This window comes from Apium graveolens, chromosome 11, assembly GCF_009905375.1.
Source record: "Apium graveolens cultivar Ventura chromosome 11, ASM990537v1, whole genome shotgun sequence".
NCBI lineage: Eukaryota > Viridiplantae > Streptophyta > Magnoliopsida > Apiales > Apiaceae > Apium > Apium graveolens.
In genome coordinates, this window is record NC_133657.1 from 204,589,663 (window position 1) to 204,614,927 (window position 25,265).

Genomic DNA, 25,265 nt, shown 5'->3' on the forward strand with positions numbered 1-25,265 from the left:
TTTATTGATCATTTTAATGTACTCGTGTGTTTTGTTATTGTTAGTTTAATTGTATGCTTTAATTTCGGGAATTAGTAAAAAATTTATAGTGTTTTTATGTATTTTAGTAAAAAATTAAAAAATTCCAGTGGGCAGGGAAATAACAGAAACTTCTGATATTCAATAAGTAAAACGAAATTTAAACAGCGTTTTATGCAAAATGAACATTCGTCTACCGTTTTACCCTTTTTAAGTAAATAAAATAGATCTTAAAATAGCGTTTTGTGTAAAACAGTTTTTCGTCTAGCATTTTATCCTTTTTAAATTAAAAAATGTTATAAACGTTTCTTTTTTCAGCATTTTATGTACCGTTTTGTTTAAGTGGTTAAAATGGTATATTAAAAAGCGTTTTGACAAAAACGCTGGATCGTCTTCCGTTTAAGTTGTTTTCACAAAATAAATTAAACAAAACGATATCTGGTGTGCTTTATGTGGTTTTATGTACCGTTTATGTTTTTTATTTTATTTTAATAAAATCATCGATATAACGGGTTATTATGTACTATTTTATGTATTTATTATTTTTTTTAAAAATAGAAAAACAGGCTACGATCCCTCATTTTACTCTTTTTTTCTTTAATTAAAACGGTTCACGAAGTAGCGTTTTAGGTTTAAAAAAAAAACAAAACGCTACACGATCTATTATGAAATAACTTGTCGGTCATTATTTTAAAAAATGATAATTTGGACCATAATCTGCGATGAAGCTATAATTAAGGCCATCACAAAAAAAGTATTTTCAAACATATCTCCGGCGTAATTAACACCACCGATGTAATGTTCTCCGTCACCGTCGCCGCCGTCCGAAAATTTCGGAACCTAAATACTTCAAATATGAAGCTAATAAACCCTAATTTCACCGCTCAAAAAGCATCTCGGTCAGTAAATTCTTATTTATCCACTAGATTTCGTGGAAATTAATTTGTCGTTTAGTAAATAATATACGTGTACATAAATTTGTTTATATTTGATACGATTAGTCAATTATTGCTCTAATTTGTTGTTGTTATTCTAATAATTGTTACAGTTATTGTTTTCGTAAACCCTAACGCGTTGCTTTCGATGTGATGTTAGATACTCTGGCGTTGTTATACTAATGGTTTGACTTTAGGCAGCGGTGACGCTTTCGATGTGATGTTTGTTGTTGTTATACTATCGGTCAACCCTGACGCTTTCGATGTGTGTTAATTGCTCATGTACTGGCTGTTAAATTAATCGTTATCGTTTTGAAAATGTCCTGACACTGTGATTCAACTTGATATTTTTTAATTATGTTTAGTTTTTTTAATGATTATCGAGTTAAACTAAGATAAGTTTACTAGTGAGTGTATGACGTTTAGATACTCTGATGTTGTTATACTAATGATCTGACTTTTATTAAGGCAGCCCTGACGCTTTCGATGTGCTGTTAATTACTCTTGTTATGTACTGGTTGTTAAACTAATCGTTATAATTGTCGTTTTTAAAATGTCCTGACACTGTGATTCAACTTGATATTTTTTAATTATGTTTAGTTTTTTTAATGATTATCGAGTTAAACTAAGATATGTTTACTAGTGAGTGTATGACATTTAGATACTATGGTGGTGTTATACTAATCGTCTGATGTGATGTTAATTACTCTTTCATGTACTGGTTGTTAAACTAATCGTTATAATTGTCGTTTTTAAAATGTCCTGACACTGTGATTCAACTTAGTACAAAATTTTAATTATTTTTTAGTTTTTTCATGATTATTGTGTAAAACTACTATATTTACGAGTGAGTGTATGGCGTTTAGATTCTCTGGTGTTATACTAATGGTCTGACTTTAATTGTTAAGGCAGCCCTGACGCATTCGATGTGTCTTAATTACTCTTGTCATGTACTGGTTGTTAAACTAATCGTTATAGTTGTCTTTTTAGAAAGGCCTGACACTGTGATTCAACTTGATACATTTTATTTATGTTTAGTTATTTTTAATGATTATTATGTTGAACTAAGATATTACTAGTTTAGTGTACTTAGATCTTAAGCATTGTTCGGTTCTAGTTAGTAGTTCTAGTTAGTACTACTTGTTTAAAGATTGATGAGGTAATCATAGTGAAATATATAATTCGGTGAGTATTGGATACTTTTGTTTTTTGTTCCAGGTGGTGCAGTGCTGGTGAAAGTTATCGCTTTCGAGTCTGTTTAGTGAAAGTTGGAAGGTGTAGATGTATGCTTTTTACAGTCGAAGCGGCTTTTGAGTTGGTAAATTTTGTTCAGTGGTGTGTATCTGTTCTGCAGTGAAAAATAATATGGGTTTTAATCTACTGAATTGGTATTGCCGGCCTATGGAGTATGGCATATGGGAACACGAATCAGGGAGTGCCTTTGGTGCTTATACACCGTGTGGCGTAGATTCTTTTGTGATCTGTGTATCAAATTTGGTGCTTCTGGTTTTGTGCTTATATCGAATTTGGCTGATTACAATGGATGCTAAGGTCCAGAGGTTTCGTTTAAGATCAAATGCTTATAACTATGTGTTGGGACTTTTAGCTACTTACTGTACTGTTGAGCCTTTGTTCAGATTGGTTACCGGAGTTTCAGTTTTTAGCTTGGATGGCCAGACTGGCTTCGCTCCTTTTGAGGTGCACTTTTTCTTTCTCATATCAGTAACAAGTACCTTACATGTCTATGCACGACTTTATTATTTCAGCAACTACTCTAACTTCACTTATACTGCACGACTTTATGATTTCAGCAAGTAGTCTAACTTCACTTATACTGCACGACTTTATGATTCAGCAACTAGTTTGACTTCACTTATGCTTCATGTGCTAATACCATTTATCACTAACACTAGCTTGTTCATAATTTAATCAAGTTAATACAATTGCAATTTTGAGGTGTACTACGTTCATTTATTCTTTAATATTTCATTCTATTAATAATATTGCTGCTAAGTTGCCATTCATCTAGCAGAGTATGATGCTATAACATGTTTCTAAGTCATCTGTTCCCTGAAAGTAAGAAGTAACAGTTATACATACAAGTTAGTTTAATTAAAATTCTCTGAAAGATGACACGACTTAAACATCCAAGGTTCTACGAAGTAAAAAATACCCTGCTATCATTTTGTACCCTTATTGTATGACGCAGTCACAGACCTTTGTCATTCCATACAATTATTATCGTCACAACTTTATATGTACTTTTACTTGTTCATATGAATATATAAAGGCTAAATTATAACTTGAACCTTGAAGTATGATGATGTGTACACTTGGACCCTTGAAGAAAAAAGTCACACACATTAACCCCTTATGTATCAAATGTGTATCCTAACCCTTGCTCCAACAAACACTCCTTAATCGTTTTTTGTTAGGTATCGGTTGATTGTAATCTTGGGAAATAAATCAGACAGATATATATATATAGTATGCAATATAGTAGAGGGGTTAATGTGTTTGGCGTGAAATGGACTTACAACTTTGGAGGCAAAAAACAATTTCTGCGCACAATACCCTGCCTGAAAATGTGACAATTCATAATTCAGATCTTTTGGCCGGAGCAAGGGCATGATGTTACATTTGGTACATTAGGGGTTGATGTATATGTCTTTTTCTATAAGGGTTGATGTGTACATAGTATCATATTTCAAGGTTTTAAGTTATAATTAAGCCTTACATATATTATTGAAGATCTTTGTGCAGATTATACAATCTTTCCATTACTTTTGTAGTACTTAAACCTCTGTTCCTACTCCACGAGAGAGTAGACCATTTATACTCAAGGCTAATTTATTTCACAGGCGGTTTCCTTGATCAGTAATGCACTTTCTTGGGGATTTATGTTGTTGATGATTGGCTTGGAAACTAAAATATATGTTAAAGCCTTTAGATGGCACATCCGTTTTGGAGTTATATATCTCCTTGTTGCAGATACTGTGATGCTGACCTTTATAATTTCACTGAAGAATTTTTATTTGAGGTCAGTTTTGGATCATTGATGCAAGAGACTAAACATCTTATACATTACCAGTAATACGCAGACCTTAAACGTATAGTAACAATTTGAGATAGATACATTCAAGAACACATTTCTCAATAATTTTTGTGTAGGTAGCATTGGAAAAACGGAAAGTTTTACGTATAGAGTAGCAATTATCTTTGAAGTTTAATGCTTTTTAGAGAGGGTGTGCTTAATTTTCTTCCTAATTTTTCAGAAATGTTATGTGCGCATCAAAAATGATTACCTATAAAAGTAGGCATGTAAGTATCGTGAGAACCTTTGCCGGAAAATTAACTCATAGACTCATAGTAGCTATTATTTTGTGTGCAGGTTTGTATTGATATTGTACATGTGTACATTCTTCTGCAAGGTTTGTGTTTGTACTTTAAATCTTTGTCTTATGGTATTTTTCTTAATGGTTTCATGCTAGGTTTCTAATCAAAGCTTCTTTTTGCTAATAGTAAATTCTTAGAGAATCGGTTTGTACTTTAAATCTTTGTCTTTGGTATTTTTCTTAATGGTTTCATGCTAGGTTTCTAATCAAAGCTTCTTTTTGCTAATCAAAACAATTGAAAGATAAAATTAGGATTTCGAACCGCAGAAGGAATAAGGAATGATGATTGTGGGATTAAAAGCCGTAAAAGGTAGAAGCAGGAGGACTTAACTGCAAAAGAACCACTACCCCTTAGATTTGTAACCACGGACGCAAAAAAAAATTACGGATCCTAACCCGTGAATAGAGAGTCTCAAATCAATAATTCAGTACTCAATCAAGTCTATTAAGGGTGAAGACCCTAAATGCGTAATTTTATTCGAAGTGACCGGAATACCTATCTTCACAAACATGCCCCTAAATGCCGACACAATATGTATGTTGACAGCGTCTCTCATTTCTGGGGCGCACACAGATAAAATTCTAAAAAACAAAAGTGGATACACATGTGCCATAAGCGTATCATCCACATAAGCATATCATCCTGATACCTTGGTGTAAGATGTGCATGTACTTGGGTTATTCAATACACTGGGTTGCATATCATGGAAAAAATATTAAGACTAAAAAACTTATAGGCATGTTCACATGTGTATTGTGTCAGCATTTTGGGAAACATTCTCGCTTTTTAGCATCTTGGGCCACATTCTTGCTTTTCAGCATTTTGGGACATTGGAGTTTGGACCCCCGACATGGGACTTTTGTTTTTTTCCTATCTAACAAACACTATGTGTAAATTACATTACTTTTTATAGTGTATACAAACAAGTAAAATAACCTAATGGACTAATACTCATAAACAATTTGGCTAATTGTAAGTAACCTAAATAAACATCTAATAAACATATGAATAAACATCAATCCTCTCTATGGTAGAAATACTTATATTTTTGATATAAACATAAAAGTTCATTTTTTTTGCTTGCCTTCCCCGTCGTTCTCCCCTTGTTAGATAAAAACTTGAAAGATTTTTTAGAAGGCAAGAACAATGATTGAATAAAAAGGCAACCAGAAAATTTTGGTAAAACTTGGGAGGAATTTTCTTTGTGAATAAGTTTGGAACAACTGTGTTATTGTTTTAACATCTTCAAGCCATATAAGTAAATATTTTGAAAGATGAACTCAATGCAATCAGCCTTGACCTGAATCAGATTGCCATTATAAATGATATACCATTTTGCTTGGACAGCATGAAACAGACCTCTTTGGTTGCAAGGTCACAGCAATCTGATTCCTTTTATTTTTATTATTTCAGCTTGCAACCAAATAATCCTTTCTATATGAATTTTAACTGGCTGAAATTATATAAGCTGTACTGAGAATTAATAATACATGATGTAACATTATTAAAACTAGGATCTTTAGTCCTTTTCATTTGTTTATTTACAATTCTAAAGTATCCGCATCTATGTTGTAAAGTTAAGTAACAGATGTTATGCTGCAGATCCTGTTTGGTATGCTTCTTCTTGTTTACTTTCCGTATTTGGACCCCTACCCGAATTACATTCCACTGTCAACGGGATCTTATGATGAAACGAATTATGAAGCACTTCTGGGAGGTGAACATGTTTGTCCTGAGAGAGAGGCCAAGATGATTTCCAGTAAGCATATATACTTAAATACCAGAACTTCCAAAGCTACCTTAATATTTTTGTTGGTTACTATAACCCATCTTTTAATTTTTTAAAAAATGCTGGCTTTACTTTTTTAAGACATGCTGACTATTATTCTATCACATATTCAAACCCCATTGAGATCTAACCAGTAAATGTGACAAACACTTGCTGGTATAAATTGTTTACAATTTGATGGGAATAGATGTCTTGCATTATGTACCAATTAGATATCCTGCTCAACATAGCTGTAAGTTCATATATCTCTTAGAAAAAATTAGTTTCATGGTGTCGTAAGTTCGATTCACTTTCTTTGAAATTGGTTAGTAAGGTGCTTCCTGGACTAGGATGGTTTCCCATTTCGAGTTGCTAATTAGCTCTACTAGCCTTAATACTGAACCATTTTGTGCCTGTTAACTCGTTTAAGTATATATGAAATGTATCTATTAATAAATTATTAGTATTGTAACTGTCTAACTGATAATTCGGCACCTAATCCCTGTGGTAGGGATATTTTTTGGGTGGATTACTCCACTTATGCAACAAGGATACAGAAGACCTATTGGTGAAAAGGATGTTTGGAAATTAGATACATGGGATCAGACTGAAACATTAAGCGCAAAGTACACATGATTTTGGCCTTTTGACACTTCTCTTTCTTTTGGGTTTCTATATCTAAATAAGAATTTAGTTGCAATGTACAAGTTTCAAGTTTCAAATTGTTGTAGGTTCCTGCACTGCTGGATGGAAGAATCTGAAAGGGAGAAGCCACGGCTATTACGTGCTTTGAATTGTAGTCTTGGAAGAAGGTATAAACTAATTAATATCATTTGCGAGTTGTGATGGTCTATCTCAGTTCTAACCTTTTTGTACTGAATTATTTCTAATCGTTCTCTGCAGGTTTTGGTTTGGTGGATTTTTCAAAGTAATAGGTTCATTTCTCTATTATTTTTGTAGTGTTTACATCCTTTTTTTTCTAGCATGCTTATATTACATAGCTAGCAACACAGGATCATAGAGTGTTGATGTGTGGCATTAAATCAAGGATTTGATCGTTACATAGCTAGCAACTCTATAGTCGTTTCTGGTTTTTTACTCATTTGTGTTCAACTTGTAGATTGGAAATGATCTCTCACAATTTGTGGGACCTGTTATGTTAAACTATCTCTTGCAGGTTCGTTCCAATATAAAAGTTGTATATTTACTTTTACCAGAATATTCGTGGAAATTATTCCCAATAAGTTTTGAATGTAATTACTAATCATATCTGGTAATTGGAGCCTATAGCATGCAACTGGACTAATCCTAGTTCTGTTTTTATTGCAGTCACTAGAGCGAGGTGATCCAGCTTGGATTGGCTATGGATTTGCATTCCTAATTTTTGTTGGGATGGTATAATTCTTAAAGTCTTTTATGTTTTATCTTACTCAACTATAGTAGTATATCACCTATTGGAAATTGCTCCCTTCTTCTGTCGTATTGCCTTCGTATAATTTGATCAATCTCTGATGTGCACTTTTTTAGTCGTCATACTTCATAAATGTGTGGCAGTGTCTTGTTTAAATGCACATGAACAAAAATGGTCTTTTGTGGATTCTAATTTAAAATTTATAGTATCTCTCATCATGTCCTTGCAAGTTGTTTCCCTAAATTATTAATTTTTGTTGAATTTCTTCTTGTTATTTCGGGTTTATTCTGGGTTTGGATGTGGATTTTTCCAAAATTATGTCCGGTCTGACCCATTACTATCCCTATTATTAACTCATTGTATAACAAGTATAGGTGGATACTGGATACTTTTGCTTTATCTGTGTACAGATCTAGTATGGTACCATGTGTATAGTAGAATTTGTTTTAACTAGTTGATTTTTATTTCGTCCAGTCACTAGGCGTGCTTTGTGAAGCTCAGTATTTTCAGAATGTGACGCGTGTTGGGTTCAGACTAAGATCAACTCTGGTAATATATTTCTTTCACATGTTCACGCTTGTTAATTTTCTATAGCACTTCCACTAAAACTGTTTCTCTTGGTTAAACAAGTATGTCTAGTTCACAGCTCCACTGAAATCAGACCAACAGAAACGATATGGGTATAAAACATTTAGCTCCAGAGATTTTAAATTTTCTGTTTCATTATATATAAAAGCTCAATCTAAAATTATGTACATTTTTTTTTAAAATTTCCTTTCTAAGTGAATTCTTCTGAAGGTCCCAGAATATATTTAATCAATTAGGTTAGTGCTTAATATGTAGGTGGCTGCTGTATTTCGAAAGTCTTTAAGACTGACAAGTGAGGGGCGAGAAAAATTTCCTCCTGGAAGGATAACAAATATGATGACAACAGACGCTAATGCACTTCAGGTAGGGGTTCAGCTGTCATAATCAGTCAATACAAGGAATATAAAGATTTTTATGCCACCTTTTTCTATGTATGTTCACGTGTTGTCTTTTTATATGTTAAATCATTTAATGGCCTTTCTCGCTTTAAAAAAAACGGGTGACCTAGTTATTGTGAAGAAAAGTTGATGATACTACTTGTCCTCTTAGAACGCCGATAATGGGGTATCTTTCTGCTTTCTTACCTTTTAACAAGCCTACTCTTGTAGACTAATTGAGGCTAGTTAAGCATGAGTATAGAGTTTAAGCGGTAGCTCAAAGGGACAAGTGTAATCATATTTATGCTTAAAACGAGGCTACCTTCTGGAAACATTCAGATCTATCTATGCCCGGTAACTCTCATCCTCCCTATGTTTCTTGATTCTATATTCTTACAGACTACCATCTGGAAACATTCAGATCCATGTCTGAAGCCTGAACTAGGTAGGAAATGGAACACAAGAGCTCATACACAATTTGCTGCTACACAGATTTTGAACGAAATTAATATCTATATAATGTAAAATTCCCCATTCTTTGTATTTTATTGCATTCGATTGGTGTGTGGTACTGTGGTTATAAGATAAGTGACAGCTGCTCCATATGTGCCATCTCTCTTGGGATTGATCTATTACTACCTACATGCTGCAAAAGGATTATTATTTGCCTCCGCTTCTAATCAATTTGTGCAGCTCTAAAGTGTAGACTGAAAACTCTTGAGAAATAACAGTTTTTGTTTTTGATTTATTTTGAGAAGATAGATAAACTTTGCATCAATTTTAAGAATAGGAAATTTTAATTGGACATCAATTTAGGTGTACAATTTTCAAAAATCCATAGGGAATCATTTGTGAAAGTGAATACTAGTTTACAATTTTTTTTAAGATAATCTGATCAGTTTGATAACACTGATTGGTAAATCCAAAATTTTAAATATCAATAACTTTACTATAGTTTGATCTTGTTTTGTTCTATGCAAGAATTGTGTTTTTTCTCATCAATTTCTATATATGTGCAGAGAATATGTCAACAACTTCATGGTTTGTGGTCTTTACCGTTTCGTATAATCCTGGCTTTGGTTCTTCTCTACCAGCAACTGGGTGTTTCTTCAATACTTGGTTCTCTTGTTTTACTTCTTATGATTCCTTTACAGGTAAAATGGCAAATGACGTTTGCATTGACCCTTTATTTATTTTCATTGCTGCATTGAATTATAGAAGTGACTGAACATTGTACAGAAACCAATTAGTTTCCCCAAGTCAGACTTTCGGTAATATTTGTAGCTCCCACAATCGAGTATAGGTGAAAGGTTAGACAGTTTCAAAATAAGTTCTTCTGGCCTTTTTAATGTCTTCAATTTTTATATTCATGTCTTTTTATGATTATTAGTTGCACTATATTAACTATGTTATTCGGACATTCTGTTTCGGCTACCGTTAACATTTTGGATCCTTGAACTGTTAAATACTCTGGCACTACACGTATTATGTGTTGGACCCTTTAACTGGTATTTTAACACTTCAGTCTAACTGAAAGACCAAATGTAAGATGAGCTTAGGATGCAACATTGAAAAGGAAAAGGGGAAGAGGAAGGAGAAAGAAAAGATGGGGAGAAGAGGGTATAATAGATTTAAGAAAAAATCATATCGAATTTGCATAAGTCCTTTTTAGTTTTTAATATCATGTTTAATTTGAGTGTAAGTTTTTAATTTTTTCTGTAATATCATATCCAATATACTTGTATATCAAAAAATATATTATGTTTCTCCACAGTCCGTAATGTGTCCTATGTAAGGACTGATATGTAATATTTCTCTACAGTCCGTAACGTGTCCTAAGTAAGGACATAGTCCCGTGTTTCCACTTTCAAGAATAAACTATCCTTACACTTGGATCCATGTCATGTCTGACACAATGTACCCGAGTCAGAGTAACATAGACTATTAGATGATAAGAAATGCTAGGTTCCCCAAATTTTTTTTCCCAAAAATTCTCCCAAATACTTATGTGTCACATAATAGATAGCAACCTTTCTAAATATATTATGGGACCCCCCATGCATAAATATGCACACACAAATCAAAATCCGCCACGTGTTAGCCATGTCATTTGGTAAAATATTTGGTGAAGATTTTTGGGGAAAGCACTACTCATTAGATGATTTAATCTTGTATTATTGTCAAATTATAAATTGAATTAGTTATGTTTTCTTATTGTGGTATTTTGAGGCTTTTAAGCTAAGTGGAGATCACCTTTTACCCATTTCAGCCTTTAGTGGAGATCACCATTTGACCCCTCCCAGCCTTTTTCATCAGTATCGGTTTTATTATGTTATCTTCGTTGAGACAATATGCATTCGTAAAAGTTCTAATTCTTACCTTTTAAAGCCAACTTAAGCTTTATCTGTATACTAGTTTGTGTTTGTTAAAAGTTCTAATTTTTACCTTTTAAAGCCAACTTAAGCTTTATCTGTATACTAGTTTGTGTTTGTTAATAAATAGACTATTATTACCTTTTAAAGCCAACTTAAGCTTTATCTGTATACTAGTTTGTGTTTGTTAATAAATAGACTACTTTTATGCTGTATATGCTTATATATCATTATCAAGCCTTACGTGCATAATCATGTAATGGAAGCAGACATTTATTGTGAAGAAATCGCGAAAGTTATCCAGAGAAGGGTTGGATTGTACCGACAAGAGAGTAGGGTTAATGAATGAAATTGTTGCCTCCATGGAAACTGTAAAGTATGTATTAGACTATCCAGTTATCATTTTTTAAGGGCAGGACGTATTCACTTGACAAGTTTTAGGCAATCAATATATTGCACTTTACATGTATCAGATGTTATGCATGGGAGGAGAGCTTTCAAACAAAAGTTCAAAGCATGCGAAATAGGGAACTCTCGTGGTTCCGCAAAGCGCAGCTACTAGGAGCGGTATGACATAAACTTTCCATTTCAAAAATCTCATATTACTCAGTCCTATGCATCTGTTTCTTCATGTTTTGTGTCTGCATATCGGTCATCCATACCACCTGCCTGCTTCCTTTATTCCATAATGTTGTTTGAGACTGACATGATGTACTGTACTTGTGACACTGTCTGCACATTGATCATGCCTGCCGCATTCCTGCTTGCTTCATTCCATAATTTTGTTTGAGATTAAAATTATGTACTGTACTTGCGAGACTAATACAGGTGGGAAAAAAAAATACCGTTTCAGTTTTTCAACCGTGTGAAACTTCTGATACTAAAATTCGATGATTTTGTAACATGTAATATGAAACAGTTATGTCTATTAATTATCATGTTGATCTTTGATTTATTAAATGGAGTATCTAGTGCTTGAGAAATAATCTAATGCATAAAATTGTATATTAATTGTCCCCAAAAGTCCAACCTCCCCCCCCCCCCCCCAAATAAAAAAAAGCACTACATCAGTTAAAAAATCCTCTTTTTTATCCAAAAGAAGCATGCCTTTTAGTATATAAGTTGAACCATTTATATGAAAATGAATTAGATCATTCTTTATTAATCTTTCTCTTGGCTACTTTACAGTGCAACACTTTTATACTAAACAGCATCCCAGTTCTCGTGACGGTGATATCATTTGGATGCTTCACTTTTCTTGGGGGAGAATTGACTCCTGCAAGGGCGTTTACATCACTTTCTCTGTTTGCAGTACTGCGTTATCCTTTGAATATGCTCCCAAATTTGATAACTCAGGTTTCCTCTTCTTCACCTTTGTATTGTATGTTTACTTTAGTACGCTCTTGATACCATTTTTTTTCTTTTTGCCTATGTAGTCATTAGATTATGAATGATTTATTCATCTGTTGTTAGTCATACACTAATACATGAATAGGCTGCAATCTTCCCTTATAGTTTCTGTTTATTATGGAGTGTTCTGTATGTTTCTTTCTTGTAAAAATGGTTGGACTCCTTGTTCCTCTATACTATATATTTTCTTTCCCTCAAATGTTTTTTCCTTCTCTGAAACGAAGTACAAATTGAAATTAGATACAGCAATGTTAAAAACTGAATTGATGACGTAAGAAAGATCTAATGTTTAAACCAGAACACAACACCGCGAGCATCCATTTTAACTGAGTGTTAAAATACACTCTTTTTATCTGTTAGTTTATCCAGATAATACACTCAGTTAATTACTAAAAAAAATGAGTCAAGTTGGCGGTTAAATTTGAAATGGTCAATATATTCTGTTATTTATTGTTAAAGGAAGGCCCTTTCCAGGATCTTATATTAGTATTTTAACATTTATATTGTTTTACCTTTTTTATGTAATATAATGGCCTCTCAAATTACTTGGAAGTTAGAACCAAGTATTGACATTTAAGAACTTCATGTTTTTTTTTACTTTCTAGTTTGAAATGCCACTCTAATTTTGGAATAAACCAAAAATAATTTTTTTTCACTTTGCAGTGAGGATACAGAAGTATTTTAAGCTTCTCATTCTTCATCTCCCATCAGCTGTCTTAATTTTTCTGCAGGATATAAATCTTTTCTTTAAAATATGCTTTCTGCCACTTGTAGTACTATCATTACTTGCCAGCTTGTGTAAGCAATTGATGTACGTGATATTAACAATCACTGTTTATCCGTAGTTTCATGTACCAGTTGCCAAATTTATTTCCAGTCTTAATGGTGGTCTATGTTGCAGGCTGTCAATGCCAATGTCTCCTTACAGAGGCTAGAGGATCTGTTCCTAAGTGATGAGAGGATTCTCTTACCAAATCCACCACTTGAACCAGGACTTCCAGCCATTTCAATTAAAAATGGAATATTTTCTTGGGATCAGAAGGTCTATTTCCTCTCTCCTCTCTCTCCCTCCTTCCCTCCCCTTCCCTCTCCACTCTCTCTCTCTCCCTCCCTCCCCCCCCCTCTCTCTCCCTCTCTCTGGATCAGAAGGCAAGTGATTGTTGCAGCACAGCATAATGTGGTAAATTACAGCAGTACATATACAGTAAGGTTTTTGGTGTGCATGCATGAGGGGCCATCTTTATACGTGCCGTGGTCATTTTCGCGGTATATTATGCTGCTAACAATCGTTTGCCTCTGACCATCTCCTTATATAGACATGTGTGTGTGTGTGTGTGTGTGCATGTGTCCCTGGAAGCGGCCGGTTTTATCAAAACATAGAAGAATCTAGTGTTAAAGAAATATAACATAATGTGGTGTAACATTATCAGATGATATACTGACATTGTAAGTTAAGATTCTCCCCATTCATTGGTCTGTATAGTTAGGGTCCTTGCAAATTTCTTGTAGTTGCTGGATGTAGAAGCCCACAAGCATTTTCTAAAATTTTCTGACGACCACTAATCCCTTTGGTATGTAAAGCGTATGCTCTCTTCCCCTACCGGTCTTTAAAGACTAGCATGCAAGTTGAAGTTTAAATTGTAGGTTCGACTTTAAGAAAATATAATAAATATGCTAGATTCATATGGCATTTGAATATTTCTTATTAGCTGCTGAGTGTCTTTGAATTTTAAGTTCTGAAAATTTCAAAAACTTTCTATTCACAATTCTTTCAGTATATATAATATTTCCATTTACAGAGTTAATTATCTGGTTGCCCCCTTTTAGAACAATCATGTACTCTAAATGGTTGTTGATGCTTTTCCTTTTGGTTTAGGCTTGCCTAATTCCTATCTTTAAGTTTTTCATTTACTAATCAAACATGTGCTTGATGTCGAATTAATAAATTTCGATTTGCAGTTTATTCAAATAGGCAAGTTATTATTCGTGAAACACTCAATCATTCGTCCATGCTTTTAGGCTAGAAAGCACACATTGTCAGATATAAATGTAGACATACAAGTTGGAAGCCTAGTAGCAATTGTTGGGGGTACCGGAGAAGGAAAGACGTCACTTTTAGCAGCAATGCTAGGAGAGCTCCCTCCTATGGTAGATGAAAGTGTCGTCATTAGAGGAACTGTTGCCTATGTTCCTCAAATATCTTGGATTTTCAACGCTACTGTGAGTTTTCTCATATATTATTCAGCCTATTAAATAAATGGCACAGCATTATGGTTACCTAACTCAGAGTCCTGAATTCCAAGGTACGTGGGAACATATTGTTCGGATCAAGCTTTGAATCAGCACGATATTGGAGGGCATTAGATGTAGCGGCACTATGCCAGGACCTTGAATTGCTTGATGTTAAGTCTGAATGTTATTATTAACTACTCAGTTTCATGATTATAAGTACTTCACACGCCAAAAGTCAGCGAGTACTTATACAATAAATATATATATAATTTTTTCAGGGGCATGATTTGACGGAGATAGGTGAAAGAGGGGTGAATATTAGTGGGGGACAAAAGCAAAGAGTCTCTATAGCCCGGGCTGTGTACTCCAACTCTGATATTTACATATTTGATGACCCTTTAAGTGCTCTAGACGCTCATGTTGGTCAAGAGGTAATGTCATCATCATAGTAAACGAATACAGGGAATACCACATTACTTCTTTCGAGACACTAAAACAATATAAAATGTCACAACTTTTTTGTCCTGGGATCAGTTAAGTATCAGAAATGCTATCAACATAATATTTATATTTGTATAGTCAGACAGAAATAAAGTTTTGTGTTTGTAATATGGTGCTACGTTATGTGATTTAAATTTTAATATATGTATTCAACATGGACGTGTCAGCAGTGGTGAGCAGCTGCAGAGGTAAAATGGGGCCTTCCATTTCTGTCTTCAATACATATGTGGGGCGATATACTTTAATATATCTATGCCCTTCTTTTTATATATTTTTATTAATAACAACTCAAAACCTCGTTACAGTGGTACCAAATTCCAATTTCAAGTTCAATTCCCTAGAACTACATAATTAAATTCTCTTTTAGCTTTGCTCTGCATTTCTGTATAGTGAAGACTCCCAAGTATTATAATTGCACATTTAATGTTCAATTAATGTTATGTGTCAAATATGTTTAGGTTTTCAAAAAATGTATCAAGGAAGAGCTGCAAAGAAAGACTAGAGTGCTTGTTACAAACCAGCTACATTATCTTCCTCAAGTTGATAAAATTCTATTACTCTCAGATGGTATGATCAAAGAGGAGGGTACCTTTGAAGAGCTTTCCAAAAATGGACCGCTCTTCCAAAAGCTAATGGTAAATGCTGGGAACATGGTAGATCATGAAAATGATACAAGTCCAACTATTGACTGTAATTCCTCAACCCCTGCCGCAAATAAAGGAGATGTTGACTTTCAAAATGGTGCAAGCTATGCAAAAGCAAAGAAAGGAGGTGAATCTGTCCTTATCAAGAAGGAAGAGCGGGAGATAGGTGTTGTCAGTTGGAATGTCTTGATCAGGTAACGTCACACACATCATTAATCATCTAACCAGTTTGATATGATCGTCTTGCTACTTTTTATGATTCAGAAGGTTTGTAACAGACAAATGGAGATAATATGGAAAGCAAATTGATGTGGTTGAAAAAAATAAGAAGCTAGACAGGAAGTGTAGCATTTAAGAGACCCCAACATGATGCGTAAAGAAATAAAATTTGAAATGGAACATAACTTGCTTGTCCTTATGCCTATAGCCAGAATACTAAAATATGTTAGAGATATAGTCAATAGGCTTCCAACCAATTCCGGTCTTGAGTAAGTGTCTTGGTGGTGTTGGTCATTACTATAATAGAGGGTTCCTGGGTAAACACTCGGTCAGATCTGACATGATGAATGATGATTTGTTCTGTTAATTCTGTTTTATTTGTCAGGTATAAAAATGCCTTAGGAGGCCTCTGGGTTGTCTTAATACTGTTCTCCTGCTATATCTCAACTGAAGTCCTTCGGATTTTGAGTAGTACATGGTTAAGTATTTGGACAGAAGGAAGTAGTTCAACGAGTTACGGACCTGGTTTCTATATATCTGTGTATGCACTATTATCATCTGGCCAGGTATGTAAAAAGTTAATTGTCAACCAAACTGGACCAAGTTTTACGTAATTCTGTGTGTTTATTTATGTAATTCGTCTGTAATAGTTGTAAAATCTCCTGTAGAAGTTATAATCTGTCTCTTTGTCTGTATGTTAGTTAGAAGTTAATTGTTCAAATAAGTATGATGTACTAGTTATATGAATGCATGCTGAAAAGAGCTTAATATATTTATTATAGTTTGTCATGAAGCTCACACATCAAACTATGTGAAGTGTATTCTCTAAACATTCCAACTAGATCGTCTTCTTTGTTGATATACGTTATTGCAATATTATTATCTTTTTAGTGGATTCTGAGTAATGAGGTTTTAGTATAATCTGTATATTAATATGTAGGTGTTGGTGACACTAGCGAATTCATTTTGGTTAATCACATCAAGTCTTTATGCGGCTAAATGTCTTCATGATTCAATGCTATATTCTGTACTCAGAGCCCCTATGGTATTCTTCCACACTAATCCAATTGGAAGGATGATCAATCGATTTGCTAAAGATCTGGGTGATATAGACCGCGAAGTTGCTACCTATGGCAACATGTTTTTGAGCCAAGTGTGCCAGCTCCTTTCAACGTTTGTACTCATAGGTATTGTGAGTACGATATCCCTCTGGGCAATAATGCCACTTTTGTTACTGTTCTATGCAGCTTATATCTACTATCAGGTTAGTGAAGTTTGTTTTTCATTATTATGATTATTGTTTTTGCTACATTTTTTTCTTTCACTGTCAATGCTTCATTCTTATCCACCATTCTCACTGACTTTACTTTTAAGTTTCATAATAGTAATTAAATAACACTGATTTGGGGAAAAAATTTGTGTACTTTATAGGAACACCAAATAAAAAATATGCACAAATAAACATTCTGTCTTGCAGTAGAATGAGAAGATGTGAGTTATTGATTATACAAACATTAGTATTGATATCAGCTTATATTGGTTCTATGTTCTTACTCTGACCTCATTTCTAATATAATCTGTTTGTCCAAGTCAGCAATGCCAAGTCCCTTCCTAGCTAAGGCACCATACAGAAGCATGCGCATATTCATGCATACGTGAACCATAGGGTTTACATCTACGAGTAGCTATCCTTCAATGATCCTGGTTTGCACACATATTGTTTCAATACTTCTCGCTAAGACCACATATAGAGGCAGGTCGGAATATGTGTTGAAAAAACCCCTACTTAATCTTATGGAAGAATAGTAAAATTTCCTGTTTTTAATTCAGGTACTGTTGGCTGGTTGCTAAAAGATAGCCTGCTCTAACAAAGATTTAACACCTATAAATGAGGAAGTAATTTATTTGAAATAATGGCTTAAAAATTTGAGTAGAATGAAATCTGAAGCCAGCGTGCAATTCATTTGTCTTGGGCTATGCATTTGAAGATACAGATTTAAATATCTCAACTGCTGACAAGTGCATCTTGTATTACAGCACACTTCAGATATCTCCAGACCACTTGCTATAGGAAATGGTCATGTTTTAGTCTATTGGATTTGGTTTTGTTAAGTCCAGTCCATAGTCATTCATTTTTTTAATTCCTCTGCTTAATATTGTTTTCCTCGTTAATGAATATTTCTTTAAAATAACGATAACGATAACCTTCATGTAGGAAAATTTGATGCTCTTCGCAGTTGACAATCTAACTGAAAATAACAATTTTTTTAAGCCGACTTAATATTCAATATATTTTTTATTCTTTTAATATTTCTTGCATGGAATTGTACTTGTATAAGTAGAAACTTGGGTATTGATGATATCAAAAATATTACACACCTTAATAGTGAGATTTTAATTCCTAAAATTTATTCCTCAGAGCACAGCTCGCGAAGTAAAGCGCTTGGATTCAATTACAAGATCACCTGTGTATGCACAGTTTGGAGAAGCGCTGAATGGGTTATCCACAATTCGTGCGTATAAAGCTTACGAAAGAATGGCCAACATTAATGGAAAATCTGTGGACAACAATGTGAGATTTACCCTGGTTAACAAAAGTTCAAACCGCTGGCTCAGCATAAGATTGCAAACTTTGGGAGGCCTCATTGTTTGGATGACTGCAACATTTGCTGTAATGCAAAACGGAAGAGCAGAAAACCAGGTCGCGTTTGCATCTGCTATGGGACTGCTCCTCACTTACTCTCTAAATATCACAAGTTTGTTAAGTAATGTTTTAAGCCTAGCTAGTACTGCTGAAAATAGTTTAAACTCTGTTGAGAGAGTGGGCACATATATAGATCTTCCTTCTGAGGCTTTAACTGTTATTGAGACCAACCGACCTCCACCTGGATGGCCATCTCATGGGTCAATCATATTTGAAGATGTTGTTTTTCGTTACAGGCCAGAACTTCCTCCTGTTTTGCATGGTTTATCTTTTACAATATCTCCCGGAGAAAAGGTTGGTATAGTTGGAAGAACTGGTGCAGGGAAATCAAGTATGCTCAATGCTTTATTTCGGATTGTAGAACTGGACAAAGGAAGAATCATGATTGATTATTGTGATGTTGCGAAGTTTGGATTGGCAGATTTACGCAAAGTCCTGTGTATCATACCACAGATGCCAGTTCTTTTCTCAGGTACATATCAATCCTTTAGTAAGTTTGGGAATGTGATCTTTCTATTACTAAAACAGATTAGCAGCTTTAGATATATTTTGTTTTCCTCTTTCCGTTTCGGCAATTGCATCCTATTAATTATGCCTGATGTGACCATGGGAGTTGATTGTCTGTAAAATGGCGCCATCGTCCTATACAAGTTGACGTACTTTCCCGGGATGTTTTTGGGTAAATGGGAAACTTTCAAGTTTTGCTACATTTTTACTTACCACTGTTAAATTAGGATAAATTAAACTACATGTTTAACCAAAACTTAAACCTTCTCGTGAAATATTTTTCTAGGAAGGTGAGAGAAACTAAGCAAAATTCGAGTGTAGTATGAGTTAAGCTCTTAGTTACCCAGACTCTTCATTTTGCTTCGAGTACACGTGTCGGACACTCGACACTCGGACATGGGTATGGACACTTGGACACTTATTTTAGGCCGAAAACATGTAAATTTTTTAGAATATTTCCGAGTCCGACACTTGGATACGAACCCGTGTCCGACACCCATACCCGAGTCCGAGTAACATAGGTTAAGCTTATAACTAAATATGAATAGTAATTAGAAAGAAAACATAGTTGTTGTATAACAAAACATGACTGTATATTCTCGCTCAATACAGGTTCTAGGCTTTTTGATAGGGGTGACAAAATCATACCCGACAAAATAATCCGAGACGAATTCGTCTGGAATAGTACAAAAACGGGTCAGGGTTTTCCGATTTCAGGTTGATCCAAAATTGACCTAGAAAAAAACGGGTCATTTTTGGGTTGATTTCGGGAAGAATTAGCTTATAACTAAATACAATGAATACCATAATTTAATTCAATAAATCCACAGTTGCTGTATGCTATAAAAAGGGACTGTTATATTCTTACTGAATACAAATGCCATACTCCTAATCACCCAATTGGGTTTGCAATCACATTTCTCAATAATCCTTCACTTACTCACTACCCCCCCCCCAATTTTGTAACCAATTGTGTCTTCCCTGGATTGCCCGCCTGCCATAAGTCGTTAAAATAGTAGGTATTGCATAGTGCCAATCAATTTTTCACAACAATACTTTCTGATCAATCACTTGGACACATTTAGTAACCGCTGTCCACTTAATCAATCTTCTAAACAGTAATTGCTGACCTTATTGTTGCCTTGAATGTCCTAGGAACTGTTCGATTTAATCTTGATCCATTCAATGAACATAATGATGCTGACATTTGGGAGGCTTTAGATCGGGCACATTTGAAAGATGTTATAATGAATTATACACATGGGTTAGAGGCCAAGGTACATATGAAATTATCTTTTCTGGTATTGGTCCTTATCATATAGTTTGTACGAATGATTACTTTAAGGACTTGCATTTATCTTTCATATGGATTTTGCATGATAGAGTGTGTACTGTATATGTTATTATTTCCAAATCTTTTTAATGTGCATCTTTGCAAAAAGGAAAAAATAGGGGGTAATATTCGTACATAGTTAACCTGTGAGACTATGTATAGTATTTCCATGCAATAGATGCATACACTTTGACTTGTTTTATTTGGTAATAGGTTCTTTAGTATTTGTTGTATTTCACTTCAAGAAAATTGAAATTCTTCAGACTACCGAATGTTATGGTTTATATAATTGGTTCAAATGTTAAAGATATGTCTTCTTAAATAACCGCTGAATTGGACAACCCTTCCATATTAGAGATTTTCAGAAACTAATTATGCAAAGATAGCAAATCCTTTTAATAAGCCCGGGCTTTGACCGGGCCGGGCTTTCCAAAAATGTCAGAGCCCGTTGGGGCCCTCGAGGCGGGCCTAACCGGGCTTTTTTCGGGCCGGATCGGATCGGGCCGGACTTTTTTCTAATTTAAATCGGCTCGAGTTTTATTAGAGATTCTGAAGACGGCATATATTAGCAACTAGATCATCGTAAAAATATATTAGTTTCATGAAATATTTTATGAAAACATTACTTCGTTGAAAACATTTAAGTTCGGAAAAATATAAACATGTTTATAGAATAATATGTTTTATCATTGTTATCCAAACATATATAGTGTATTTACTATATCTTCTTTCATTATTTATGCAATGAAGTATTTAATATTATTAATCACAAATATGTAAATATATATGTGTTTAAAGTATTATTTATATTTATAGTAAATGTGAATTCATAAATATATAATAAAATATATTAGAATAATCAGATTTTAACCGGGCTTTTTCGGGCTTTTAATCGGGCCGGGCCGGGCCGAAGCACGGGCTTTTAACCGGGCCGGGTCGGGCCGGTCTTTGCCTAAAAATATAGGGCCCGTCAAGGCCCTAAGCCCGGTGATCTAGTTGCTAACATATGCTGTCTTCAGAATCTCTAATAAAACTCGATCCAATTTAAATTAGAAAAAATCCCGGCCCGATCCGATCCGGCCCGAAAAAATATATTAGTTTCATGAAATATTTTATGAAAACATTACTTCGTCGAAAACATTTAAGTTCGGAAAAATATAAACATGTTTATAGTATAATATGTTTTATCATTGTTATCCAAACATATATAGTGTATTTACTATATCTTCTTTCATTATTTATGCAATGAAGTATTTAATATTATTAATCACAAATATGTAAATATATATGTGTTTAAAATATTATTTATATTTATAGTAAATGTGAATTCATAAATATATAATAAAATATATTAGAATAATCAGATATTAACCGGGCTTTTAATCGGGCCGGGCCGGGCCGAAGCCCGGGCTTTTAACCGGGCCGGGTCGGGCCGGTCTTTGCCTAAAAATATAGGGCCCGTCAAGGCCCTAAGCCCGGGCCGGGACCGGCCGGGCCGGGCCGGGCTTGACCGGGTTTTGACCGGATCGGGCCGGGCCAGATTTTCGGGCCCGGGCTTTTTGTGCATCTCTAGTTGAAATAAATGTAGCTTAAACCTTTGCAATGCATGGAGTAATAAATTTTAAAATTTTAATATTAGTATTATGTTTTCCAAATATATTAATTAATCATATGTTTTGAATTTTCCTTATATCTTTTTTGATGATTTCCCCCTCTTCTAAAAATCCATCACAAAAACTGTAATGCAAATATTATAAAATCTCAATTCTGTTCAAAGTACATAACATTGTATTACAATTACCAATTTTTAAACTTGAAATTTTAGAATCTATAATTATTCTGCAAATTTTTTCCTGCACAATCTTTGGTTCTCAGAGGTCATCATTTGATTCTTTTTTGAACTAAATTATATATGTTTTTATTTTTTATAGTTGCCGAGTTTTTAATGCATCTGCCTATAATTTCTCTGTTTGATAAATATTGGATAAAATATTCTCCATGCTAAACATATATCGGATATAATGTGAAACTAAAAAGTAATAATAGAGAAAAGAAAAGGTGCATATATATAAGGAGTTAGACAAGTAAATCCAAATCTTACCTTCATAGTGTGTTTAGACATGTCTTCTCAAATTTTAACCTCCTTGGCTGTTCTATATCTTTCTAGCTTGTAAATATGTCAAAATTACTTAACCTTTTCACCTTTTGGGTATTAAGTTCTCCTTTCTTATCAATCACGAGCAGGAACTGCTTTGAGCTGTTATATGAATTAATTATAATGTATATAAACATGAGTGAAATTCAAAATATATATGTATACGTAAGACATGTAACTGCCTCTCTACAAGTTATACTTCTGATTACGAAGTGTTACATCTATACTCAGTAGTAGATTTTTTTTGTTTTTATGGTTAAGATATCAGAGGGAGGGGAGAACTTTAGCGTTGGACAGATGCAACTTTTGAGTCTTGCTCGAGCATTGCTTAGGAGGTCGAAGATTCTGGTTCTTGATGAAGCGACAGCAGCTGTTGATGTTTCTACTGATGCTCTCATACAGAATACCGTTCGGGAAGAATTCAAAACATGCACTATGCTAATTATTGCCCATCGGTTGAACACTATTATTGACAGTGACAAAATTCTCGTGCTTGATGCTGGTCAGGTAAATTATTAGTACTAGATATTCTTGCTGATCCTGGTTTCGCTCTTTAAGTTGATGTTTTGACAGCAAGAATAATAGGCGCAATGCCATGAAGCATCTTGGTTAAATTTGACTGCACTATGTTTATGGGGTAAAAATCATGACTAACTTATAGTAGTTTTTAGGTCAGAGAATATGATGCCCCGGAGAAACTTTTATCAAATGAGACTGGTGCATTTTCTAAGATGATCCAGAGTACAGGAGTCGCAAACGCTCAATACCTGTACAGTTTAGTACTAGGAGGTGACGGGGATCCGACCCCGACCAAGTATATATATGTTGAACCTGAAACGGGGCTTGAATAAAAACCCAGATTTCTACATCCAAACTCGGTTCTTCGGGTTTCGGTTCAGATTTTAATTTAGAGATTTTTGTTGATTAGATGTTAAGAAGCGTTCCTTTTGAATTTAGCAGATTCCTCACTATTGTTCGTAATGAACAATGATCATGATCACAGGAATGATCATATAATGCAATAATTACAATCGATTAAATAATAAGATACTTTCTCCATGCCACTTATTTTGTTCATCTATATTTATTTTTTTGTTTATATACCCAAGCCTAACAAATTTATATATGGAGAATTAAGACATTTAAAATTTAATTTACTTCAATTTTGAAAGTGTACAAATATTTTGGAACAATCAAAATTTGAATGAGATCAAAATAACTGGGACAAAGAAAATACTAGCCAGACACTTCAAGTCTAGGACCGGAGTACTATAATTAAAATAGATCTTTTTGCACTTTGTTAACTTTTACTATAATTAAATTGCACGGAGATGGTTAAATTAGTACTTGTGTCACTTTAATGGTTAAATGTTGAATTACTGAGCAGTATGATGGCTCAGCTTCCCTTTCATTAGTTGCAGAGTTAAATGTTAATAGTTGCAGGGGTAATTTAAAATAAACGGCTAATTTGTTTATGATTTGTGTATATATATAATATCCATCTCTTTACATTTGGGCAAACACAACCTAAAAACTGAAATTTCGAAATACAAAGCAGGGCTCTAATGTGTTTTTATGGAAATTGGGCGGTAAAGAGGTGTGCTTGGAGCCTTGGACTCAATTGAATGCGAGAAGAAGGTTCTTTGGATGCGTTGGGTGTAATAGATGCGGGTACTTCAAGTAGATTGATGCCCCCTTTTGCAATCGAAACCAAGTTGTGATTAATGGTATATTAAACTCCCAAACTGTGGAAGCCCTAGCTGTTTCCATAACAAGTGTTATACCCTTGTGTTCTGTTGAGGAAGGAATTTGGTAGTAACAAAATTCAAGGTTTGTAGCCGGAAATAAGATTTGTGATGGTGGTTCTTCGCTGGAAAATTAAACGGTGTGGTAGTTGTGTTTTAATGGTGGCTGAGATTACTTAGGGTTAGTGGTGACTCATTTGTGCTCTAAACTTCTGACCCCTTGAAATTTTTCTATGTATCCTTATCTATAGAGAATCAAGCCAATGTAGTTCTTGGGGAATAAGAAACCTAATGGGCTTAGATTTTTCATCCCGAGGCCCAGTAAGAAACCTACCGGAAACCGTCTTCTACTAGTTTTAGGAATGTCCGCCGATGAGGCCTAACCACAAAGGCCCAAGGCTCGTCAGCGACTTGGAGACTTCGCGAATAAGGCATCTCCCCGGCCGAGGATAACCCTCCGCTACCCGCTGTTTCCGTGGACGCAGGTATAGCCATGGTTTACCCCAAATGTTGGACGCATTCTTATCCCCCAGATAAGGAGCCCCTATCAGATTACAGGACAAATGATCTCAAACTTTCAGGTGCGAAGTGCAAAATACTCCAAAGTCTCCCAACGAGGACATCCGTTGACTACATAGACAGAGCTCCTAAAGCACACGCCAGAGTTTACCCCACATCCCCAATGATGACACTCATTGACTACAGGAGGAGGCCTTCCGTCTAGGCATACCCCTAGAGGTCTCTGACCACTGATACTGCCTTCTTATGGTTGCATTACAGGAAGGAGTTCTTCAATAGAGTACCTGCAGAAGATATTTTAGTAATAATAATCTTTTTCCTTCCTGAAACATCCAAAGAATTCGTCCAAGCAATATGTTGAAATTCCATTCTAAAATCATGTTCCTTATTAGGGCTCGCCCTATCTCGTGTATAGTTGGGACGCCCCTAAC

General features: G+C 34.6%; 1 protein-coding gene across 4 annotated transcripts; it reads left to right on the forward strand.

The window, feature by feature from the left end:
* Positions 1-739: 739 nt before the first annotated feature.
* On the forward strand, positions 740-23,634 carry LOC141698297 (ABC transporter C family member 12-like). 4 transcript variants are annotated; one of them, XM_074502968.1, is made up of 27 exons: positions 743-917; positions 2,172-2,651; positions 3,815-3,993; positions 4,345-4,384; positions 5,952-6,108; positions 6,629-6,743; positions 6,849-6,929; positions 7,021-7,045; positions 7,238-7,294; positions 7,447-7,512; positions 8,003-8,077; positions 8,372-8,479; positions 9,513-9,647; positions 11,135-11,241; positions 11,339-11,432; positions 12,054-12,221; positions 13,177-13,317; positions 14,295-14,495; positions 14,579-14,677; positions 14,786-14,938; positions 15,467-15,846; positions 16,257-16,437; positions 16,812-17,135; positions 18,291-19,047; positions 20,238-20,359; positions 22,832-23,077; positions 23,242-23,634. In XM_074502968.1, the coding sequence occupies exons 2-27, from the start codon at positions 2,319-2,321 to the stop codon at positions 23,419-23,421; spliced, it is 4,524 nt and encodes a 1,507-aa protein (XP_074359069.1). In that variant the 5' UTR covers positions 743-917; positions 2,172-2,318; the 3' UTR covers positions 23,422-23,634. The 4 variants fall into 4 exon arrangements, with proteins under 4 accessions (XP_074359070.1, XP_074359069.1, XP_074359071.1 ...); XM_074502969.1 differs by lacking the exon at positions 23,242-23,634 and having other exon boundaries at positions 740-917; positions 22,839-23,028; XM_074502970.1 differs by lacking the exons at positions 743-917; positions 3,815-3,993 and having other exon boundaries at positions 2,474-2,651.
* The last annotated feature ends 1,631 nt before the right edge of the window (positions 23,635-25,265 follow it).

Bases quoted from the DNA above. Each gene is read 5' to 3' on its own strand.
- LOC141698297 (XM_074502968.1), top strand. From the start codon at position 2,319: ATGGGTTTTAATCTACTGAATTGGTATTGCCGGCCTATGGAGTATGGC. The intron at 4,385-5,951 runs GTTTGTGTTTGT...GTTATGCTGCAG, and splicing joins TGTGTACATTCTTCTGCAAG to ATCCTGTTTGGTATGCTTCT. The intron at 7,295-7,446 runs GTTCGTTCCAAT...TTTTTATTGCAG, and splicing joins TGTTAAACTATCTCTTGCAG to TCACTAGAGCGAGGTGATCC.